At 37.4% G+C, this 9529-nt stretch overlaps 1 protein-coding gene and 1 non-coding gene across 2 annotated transcripts; one reads left to right on the forward strand and one right to left on the reverse strand.

The window, feature by feature from the left end:
• Positions 1 to 181: 181 nt before the first annotated feature.
• On the reverse strand, positions 182 to 3617 carry wbp4 (WW domain binding protein 4). The gene is made up of 10 exons (XM_038280927.1): positions 3480 to 3617; positions 3258 to 3330; positions 3118 to 3180; positions 1676 to 1802; positions 1417 to 1605; positions 1270 to 1340; positions 1125 to 1200; positions 864 to 1048; positions 567 to 778; positions 182 to 485 (listed from the first exon to the last, which is right to left on the reverse strand). Coding segments are annotated over exons 1-10 (1200 nt in total). The 5' UTR covers positions 3482 to 3617; the 3' UTR covers positions 182 to 283.
• Positions 3618 to 3801: 184 nt separating this feature from the next.
• On the forward strand, positions 3802 to 3873 carry trnae-uuc. The gene has a single exon. It is a non-coding gene; the product is annotated as a tRNA-Glu (tRNA).
• Positions 3874 to 9529: the final 5656 nt, after the last annotated feature.

The following is a 9529-nucleotide window of genomic DNA, read 5'->3' on the forward strand; positions in this document are numbered from 1 at the left end:
TGCGGTGAAAAAAAAACCCCTATCTGCTTCACACAGACGCTTTCCACTTCACGCCTGCTGATTTGTGCCAAGAAGCCAACTAACCTTAAATGAACAGCTGGTGTTTTTATTCTTTCACTCAAATTAGTAGAAAAAAGAACAAAGTTGAAAGAGTTGTAGATCTTTACAAAAAAAACAGACCTGAAAATTAAGATTTTAATACAAGAAAAAAACATTTTAAATTTGGCCAAATCCGTGATACATTTTGGAAAGATAGTTCATCAGTAGGCTTCCACATGTTCTGTCAGTCTTCGTCCTCCCTCTGCCGGAGGCTCCTAGATTTTCCGTTCTGGGTCTTGTTCTTCCTGAATGATGCAGGTCCGCCCTCTTCTCCTAGCGAGGTGATGATTCGCTCCTTGAACTTGGGCTTGGGCTCTGGTGGGAGCTCGGGCAGAGCAGCGGCCGCGCTCTCCTCCGTCTGGGGCAGCTGTAAGTCCACGTTGGCGCTGGGAAAGAGAAGAAAGAAGCCAGATGTACTCTGTAGCATTTCAGCTTCTCCATTCTTTATTAAAGTTTGGAAAACTTACAATGGATCCTTTTCCTGCTTGATTTTTTCCCAAGCTCCATACGGATTGGCTGCTTTTCGCCTCCTTATTTGTGGTCTTTCTGCTGTCACCACTTCCTCTGGTTTGGTTTCTGAGCTCTTGGCCTCCTCCGTTTTTGTCTCCATCTTTTCCTCTTTCGGAACTTCTGTCACTTTTTCTTCAGTTTCCGAAGGTTCGGCTTCTGGTTTTCTTTTCTAAAGACAAAAAAGAAGTTGGAACTTTTTTTTTTTTTTATTGATTTGAACATCTATTTGTGTTCATCTTGCAGGAATGTCTTACTCTGAAGTTGATTTTAGGGGTTTGGGGCTTCTGTTCCAATTCACCAGGTTGCGCCTTATCGGAGCTCTCCTCTCCTCCAGTCGACGCCTCCGGCTGAGAAGCTGGAGGCTCTCCTTCGCTTTCTGGTGGATTGATCTTCGCTTCCTCGCTGGAAGGAAAGTCGGCTGGTTTCTCCCAGCTGGATTCTAAGAGTTGAAGCACATTACAGACATGGTCAATATCTATAATTAAAACCCTGAAGCAAATCTGAAAGAAGCTCACCTCCTGTTCTGGTGTTATAGTAGTACGTGTAACCTTCGGGACTTACAGCTTCCATCCAAGGAGAACCTGAGGAACTCTGGAGGAAGAAAACAATTTTAGAACTTTAAAATGAGGACAGAAAACAGAACCTGAGGAACAGATTTACCCCAGACTCCTGAAACTGTGCAGAAGCTGATCGTTCCCCCTGAACATCTCCTGGTTTTTCCCACTGAGACTCTGCAAAACGACAAAAACACAGAAATGAGGTGGAACAGATTCTACATCCTAGATCTGTTGCATCAGATGACCTCACCTCCTGTTACTGTGTTGTAGTAGTAAGTGTGTCCATCATCTGTCTGGCCTTCCACCCAGACCTGCACTGGTGTTGGCTCTTTAGATGTCCTGCTCGCCTTCCCCGATTTCTTTTGTTTGTTTTTGGGCTGAAATATCACCTGAGGTTTAGGCAGCGGCTTTGGGGCTGCTTGGACCGGAGAACTTAACCCTACACACAGAAAGGTGGCTTGAATGAATAGAATCAGACAGCGCTTCTGCTAAAAGGCCATCAGGATTACCTTGCGACTCCCTCTCCATCCGCTTCAGATCTTCCTCGTACGCCTTCAGTGCTGCCTCCTCCATCGCTGCAAACTGTTTGCACATCCGCTCCTCGTTCTTAGCATTTTGAATGCTCTTTTTCTTAATCTGCAGACAGAATTACAAAATGACGAGAGCCAGAAGCTGGTCAGCCAATAGCAGCAGAGCTCTAGAGTCTTGATGTGGAAGCCTGCTGCTTATCTCTCACACCAGTCCTAATGAGGCACTAATTCCTTTAGATCAGCTGTTATGTTGTTGTTGTTATGTTTGGTGCAAAATTAATCCCACTCTATCAGGCCTATACATGATTTTGGTTCATTTTAGTTAAAAAAAGCCAATGAGAAGAAAGAGAGAACACATCCGATGAAGTTGCAAACACGCAACCTACTTAGAGAAGGTCGCGTGTTTGCGTTTCAGCAAGTTTAAGAACTTCCTGTAACAATATCTACTGTTGACTTAATATTCATTTCATTTGCAATTGCCACAGCAGTATCAACAGATTAAAAAATGAATCCCTGAAACACAGGCTTTTAACTACGAGAGTGAATTTTGTTCCATTGTTGTTGCAAACAAAAACACATTTTGTTCAAGGAAATATAAGAAAAAAACATTTTGTAAATAGAAGCTTGAAATAAATTCTGTTTTTATCAGATTTTGTATTGTGCAATTTTTCTTTTTCAGATGGACTTCGTGGAATTGCACTCTTTTCATTTGGCATTTTCCACTTCACATTCTGTTTCCTTCTGAGGGAGCTTTCTGCTGGAGCGTCTGCATGGATGGAGCATCTGCATGGATGTTTGCAACAATATTTTGATTGGTCAAAGTAGGAATCAAGAGCGAGTTTTTGAACTGGGCTTCAAGTGCAAAATAATCAAAAGTTAAATTTTTTTAAAATAAAACTTGGAAAAAAAAAAAAAAGGTTTTAAAAGGAATAAAAAATAAAAGTATCATTTACAATGCAGTGGATTAAACATCCGATACAAACACAAGAAAAAATGCTAATAAGGCTGAAAAATATGGGTCCGCAGATGTATCGGTCCATCCCTACTTTGAATTCAAATTCTCAAATTCCAGAGTTTGTTTTTTCGTCTGTGCAGGAAAGAATACATTACAACTTTAGTACCATAAATGGAAAGAACAGTGGGGATTGTGCTTCTTCCCACCCAAGACTGAGACAAAGCCACAATCTGACTGTGGTATTTTTGACAAAACAGCAGTGCTGCTTTAAAAAGTGACTCTGAATTTAAAGCATCGATCTCACCAGGAAGGTATTAATCTAATACTTATTTTATACCGATATCATTGATATTTTGGATCAACCTGCTCACCATAAATGCACACCACTTTCTTTCTTTTTTCCTAACTGTGGCCTTCTAGGTCATTTAATTAGTGTTAGTTAATTTATCGTTTACTGACTACATACCTCTGAAATTTTAGCAGCCACATTTTCTTTGTGATTCTTCCCTCTTTCATGGAACTCGATGCTCTGCAGTTGAAATATTATAAACGTTAGCTTGCATAACCTTAAAGTACGTAATGATGGGTGGATACAGCAATACTTACAGGTTTGTTGTCAGCAATCCAGCACTTGCAATACTGGCAGAATTTCCTTGGTTGTGACTTCCAATAATCCGCCCTGTAAAATACATAAAATGACTCAAAGAAGAAAACATTTTACCTTTAGCCTTCGTTGCTAACGTGATATACATTATTTCAAGTTAATATTTATTGGCTCCCGGCGTCAAAAACGCATAATTAAAACCCAAGAGAGTATTAGTTACGTACATGTTAATTCCACTTGGTCAAAATAAAAAGAAACCGATTCATAAAACGTATGCAGACAACTACTTTTCACATTACTGTAACTACAACACTGTCCTCTAATGATTACATCATCAAGTGTCGCCAAACCGAATTTCGCTCAAGCAAATAAAAAAAAAATAAACAAATAAAAGTATAAATACTCCGTAAAGTTTTAAAGAAGACAAAATATAAATGTATAAAAATGAGGTGAGTTTTATCATTGAATCCTTAATCCTTTAATATGTTACACATAGATCCATACTACGTTACTACATAAGACCACGTGATCACGTACGTTGGTATCTCCCATATGGTCTAGCGGTTAGGATTCCTGGTTTTCACCCAGGCGGCCCGGGTTCGACTCCCGGTATGGGAACACTCTTTTGCTTATTTTATGACATTGATCTTCAGTTGAAGATGAAATCATTGTTTAGATCAGCGATCACCAACCTTTTTACAGTTGAGGGCTATTTCAGGGGTACTTAGTCACAGGAAGGGCTACCAATACTGACCTATGAATTGCAAGGGTCAACGTTCTTCTAAAATTCATACATCATAAACATATCTTTATAGTTTCTTAGATTTATAATTTTCTTTTTGACATTTTCATTTTGAAATCTCTATACATGCTTAAATGCCATATATGATTAAATGATGAAATGTTCTATAACCCAATAAAAAAAAAGAAGAGCAACAGAATACAGTGAAATTTCAAACATAGCTGACTGTTGAGTCGTTCTATTTTCAGAAGACTCTAAGGGTACTCCATGTGGTCCTTGAGGGCCCCTTGGTGCCCGCGGGTACCATGTTGGTGACCCCTGGTTTAGATTATTCCGTAAAGTAGGGTGATACACTTTGCCATACAGCAAAACATTGGCCTTAACAGCAGAGCAAATAACATAGCAACATTTTCAAGATCACTGTTCACCGTTCTAATTGGCCACCAAAATTCAATATTTTATTGATTTTGAAGGTTTGGGGGCAGATGTTAACCTCTGATAGAAATCCAGATGTCTACAAATTTGCTTATTTGTATATATTGGTTGTCGTTTACAGAGGAAACACAATTAAAATTTTCTTAAGAAAGTTTTTGGTTCACATTTCTTAGTGTTTCATCTATTTCTAAATTGAATGAAGTTCTTATAACAACAATGATAATAAAATAATAGCTTGGGTTTCTTTTTAGATATATTTATTTTGTAATAGCAATTTCTTTCATTTTACTTTTTGCCTTTAGCAAATTCTTATACTTGTTATTTGTGTCTAAACTGATGTCTTTGTGTTTAAAATGATGTTTTCCCAAGCAATTTATATATTAGGGACAGTTCTTCTCTCAAGATATGCAAGTATGTTTATTATGAACATAACAGAGATTTGGGAATAAAATTGGGCCACAGCCATAGTGGACCTTTCTTAACAGTGAGTTCTCTGTACTTTTATCTGGGACACTGTAAAACTTTGATATGGCTGGAGTGATGGGGTGTTTCCTCATTTACACACATTTACATTTACACCTAAACAACATCTCTGATTTGAGTAAGATTACAATTTCTGTCAAAATCTGTTGTCATGTCTCATGCATATTTAATGCATATACATTATGAAGTGTGATTAAAAGAGTTTGCGATCTCTTCTTAGGAAAAAATGGAGAGAGAAAGCTTCTTTTTGTTGATAAAATTAATTTTTTTATATATATTCCCCCCTACAATTTTTTCCACTAATTTAAATGTCTTTAGATACAGATTAACATGAATTCAAAACACCGTAGTAAACACATAAATGGAACCATTAGAACCAGTGTCCATGTTTCATCTTGATAAGGATTCTTTTTTAAATATTTCATGGCCGCAGGCAAACAAGTGCATTCCATTTTATCGTTTCTATCTTGAGATTTCTTTCATTTTTTTTATCAGTTTCTATCACTCTTTTGTTCAATTTTTTTCTAAATTCACATGATTTTAGTTTTTATCTTCTAGAAAACGTTTAGCCATGTGTTTAAAAACGCTTTATAAATAAAATTTGGACGTGTGCTCGCATGTCGAGTAAACGCCATTTTTGTATTTTTGTCATCACTGTCGCTACCCGATCCGTACCGGTAGCACGATCCGTACCATCAGCTCATTTGCGCCTGCGCGAACAGAACAACTTCCGGTGGCAATATTTCCTTTTTCTTACGTTTTTATTCTTTTGTATTTTTTAGAGGCATGGGTTTCTTTTTGTATATCTTTGTATTTTCGTCAATATTGCATTTTCTAAAAATAAAAAAACAGAAATACATAAAAAAAAGTTCAATCGCCTTGTGATAGTTACTTTGACTGCTCTGAGCATGCGCAAATATACGTCACACAGCGTTTATATTTAAATTTGTTTAAATATTTGATTTACTTTGTACTTAACGATGCACTCCAGCAGTACTGATCCCACAATGGATTCATTTGTTACCTTTCGATACCTGCAGTTTTTCATTGATAAGGGAACATTTCCCGAAAATTTGGATTTTTATTCCAGAAAAAAAATAAAAAGGATGTCTCCACATTTTCAAGTTAAAGGTAAGAAAATTAAAAAGTAAAACCAGCCAGAAAAAATATTCATTTAATAATTATTTAGTTTATAAGTCCATTTAATGTTTAAATAAGAATGATACATATTTTTTTTTTTGTCCCTGGGAAAGCAGTCTTTTCAATTTTAAATCCAATATAGAATATATTTCACATTTAAGAAGATTATGTTCTTATTTCCTTCACTTTTTATTCTAGCAAGCATGTTACGGTCAAAGTAAAAATATATATTTAAAATGTTAAATGCGATCATATTTTTTACTATTTTAAATTATTTATTTATATATTTTATCTTGTATGCTGTTTGGGTTACTGCATTTCTCTGGGATGCACAAAAATATCTGTATGCTTTAAATTTTATGTCTTTGCATGAAAAAAAAAACATAAAATATGTTTTATTTATACTGTTTTCATATCATTCCATCCAACCATTCTTCTAACAGACAGCAGACTCTTCTACGTTGGTCCCAGACGGCAGTTCATGCGGCTTGTGGTACTTTCTGAGAAAGAAAGAACATCTGTCTTGATGGAGTGCCACAATAATCCTGGTACTGGCAACCACAATGGCAGGAGGGCCACTCGAGACAGGGTTATTGCTGGGTATTATTGGCTCACCATCACAAAGGATGTTGATGAATGGGTAATGTAAAACAAATTAATTATGGCTCATACCTTCCATCACCTTTAATTTTGAAGACTTTTAGCATAAAGAATGTAATACACAATTAGTAGAAGCTATAGGTTGTCTTTAGCTGATTTTGTTGTTTATCAGCCTGAATCAACTACACAAACAAATTTTCCTTTCAGGTCAAGCGTTGTCACCGCTGCCAAATAAATGATCCAATGAAAACTGTAGCACCGGTTCTACATTCAATCAAGGTTCTAATTTTTTTAATTTATAGACTGAAACACAAGCACTGTTTTTATAAGTAAATATAACCCCTTTCCATTATATCTTTCTATTATTTGTTCTTTTATTGTGTGGTAGGTAAAAGAACCCTGGGAGGTTCTTGGATTGGACCTGATTGGGCCATTGCCAGAGACCTCTCTGGGACACAACTATGTCCTCACTATGACCGATCTGTACACAAAGTGGGTGGTTGCTGAAACTCTACGAACAAAGACCGCTGTAGAAGTTTGTTCAGCAATCATCTCTAAGCTGTACACGTTTGGCCTAGTGAGAAAAATAATAACAGATCAGGGGAAGGAGTTTGTGAACCAGGTGAAATTTTATCCATCTTCTCTTCTGTCATTTTTGCAAACTTCAGTCCTTTGAAGATATTTATGTGTTCCCTGCAGCTCAATGACAGTATCTTTAAACTGCTGAACATCCAGCATGCTGTGTCCAGTGCATACCACCCCCAGACCAATGGACAGGTATTTAGCCTTTGTTTTGCAAGAACTTCCATGTTTAAATCAAGTTGCTTTATTTATGAAAAAACATATCTTTCATTTAGGATGAAAGGACAAATCAAAATATAAAGCGTGCTCTGAGGAAGTATGTCAACGAAAGCCATAATGACTGGGACCTTCACCTTCCTGCAGTTGTTTATGGAATTAACACTGCCAAGCAGGTAGTACACTAGTGTTTCATTTGCACAAAATATCTGAAAACAGATAACCATGAACTTTTTTGCTATCAGTCTTCAACCAAATACACCCCATACTTCCTCTTGTTCCACCGTCACCCACGTCTGCCCGAGATAATGAATACCTGTCCAATGGGAGACAACTTTGAGGTTGGTGATGCAGAGGATGAAATCGATAAACAGCTGACTGAAGTACACAATCTTAATACCAAGGTTTGTAAATGTTGAGAAAATACTAGAAATAAGATTTTTTTTACAATCTTGCCTAAAGTGCATTTCTATTTTTGAAGGTTCTTCAAAATATTGAAATGGCACAGGAAAGACAGCAAAGGACTTTTGGAGACCGGAAACGCAAATTTACCCGTGTCGCAACTGTTGAGGCTGGGGATGAATGTCTGATTTCAGGGGCTTCAAAAAGGCCACATACAGGGGACACATTGACCAGCCAGCACAGAGGACCTTACAAGATTGGAAACATTACAAAAAAGGGAGTGGCCACTGTGCTGAAGGGATCAACAACCATGAAGGTCAATGTGTCCAGACTGAGGCCCTATTATAGGTTAACAAGTAAGTGCTTTTAGATGTTTCACACTTCTGTGTCTTTGTGTTCATATTTTTACTTCATGAGAATAACTGAAAAAATGTTTTCATCATATATACAACAAGATGAGCAACTATCTGAAGGGCAGCTCCTCAACGACCACGAATACTCCTCAAGGGACTGGCAGCAGGAGCATTCCTATTGTTTTTCTGGAGCAAAGTGGGAACGGGATGTGAACCCAGTTCAAGAGGCTCTTGTATGCTTTGACATATTTTGCTCTGAATCTGCGCCTGACTGGCTCTGCTAATTTAATCTCCTCTCCTTTCTCACATTGCTGCCCCAAATGTAATAACTTCTCCTGAAATATTTTAATTTTCTTTCATTTAGCTATGTTACATATTGGACCAGGATTGTTCACCTGCTGAGCTAATTGTGAAGGAGGGAAGTGTGTGCCTTACACGTGAGGATTTCTGGTCCTTGGGGTTAAGTCAGTGCATGGAATCAAATGTAAGTATTCTTAAATGTGTCTCATAAAACCTGTAATATCTAACTGTCTAATCACTGGTTAATTTCAATGTTTTTCAGATTGGAAATGCTTGCCTAAAAATAGTAGAGGAAACAGCAAAAAGATTTGTAATTAAATTGCCTAGATCTTCATATTTACGCCATGTGAAACAATTGAAATGCTTAACATCATTCTTTCTGTTTTCACAAGGGAAAAGACATACACATCTTCAATCTGTATGTGGTGCCCCTGTGGAAGGCAGATGTGGATCCTTTGTGTTCACTGCCTGTAGGTATTTTTGTGAATTTATCTATATTGCTGTCCTCCTCACTCTTTCTATTCTTCAGTGTATACAACATGTATGATGTAATATTAATGCATATTGGTATTATTAGGACCTGACAACGAAAGACCTTGTAGTTTTCCCAGCATGGAGCCAACAACAGGACGCTGCTGATCACTACCTCCTCTGCGTAATGACAATTTTTGTATTTTAAATAATCTCAGTGAAGGATGTATATGTATTGCTGTTTAATGATGTGATAATAAAAAGAATATCAATTGCAGGTTCTACTGGTAAAACAGAGAGAGATAGTGTTTCTTGACTCCCTTCGACCAGATGGTTTTGGTGACGAGGCCTACAAAAATATATTTAGGTTCAAGCTATATTGTTTCACTGGTTGTGGCCTATTGCCAGTTCTGTCTCTTTGGATATATGTTCATAAAAGCCTCGTTCTCAGGCTAGGTGTTCATAAAAGCCTCGTTCTCAGGCTAGGTGTTCATAAAAGCCTCGTTCTCAGGCTAGGTGTTCATAAAAGCCTCGTTCTCAGGCTAGGTGT

This window comes from Cyprinodon tularosa, unplaced genomic scaffold, assembly GCF_016077235.1.
Source record: "Cyprinodon tularosa strain WSP-4 unplaced genomic scaffold, ASM1607723v1 ctg166, whole genome shotgun sequence".
NCBI classification, from domain to species: Eukaryota; Metazoa; Chordata; class Actinopteri; order Cyprinodontiformes; family Cyprinodontidae; genus Cyprinodon; species Cyprinodon tularosa.

Coding starts and splice junctions, on each gene's coding strand:
- wbp4 (XM_038280927.1), bottom strand. Junction 779..863: donor CCCCTAAAATCAACTTCAGA/GTAAGACATTCC, acceptor TTTTGTCTTTAG/AAAAGAAAACCAGAAGCCGA. Junction 486..566: donor AAGCAGGAAAAGGATCCATT/GTAAGTTTTCCA, acceptor TCTCTTTCCCAG/CGCCAACGTGGACTTACAGC.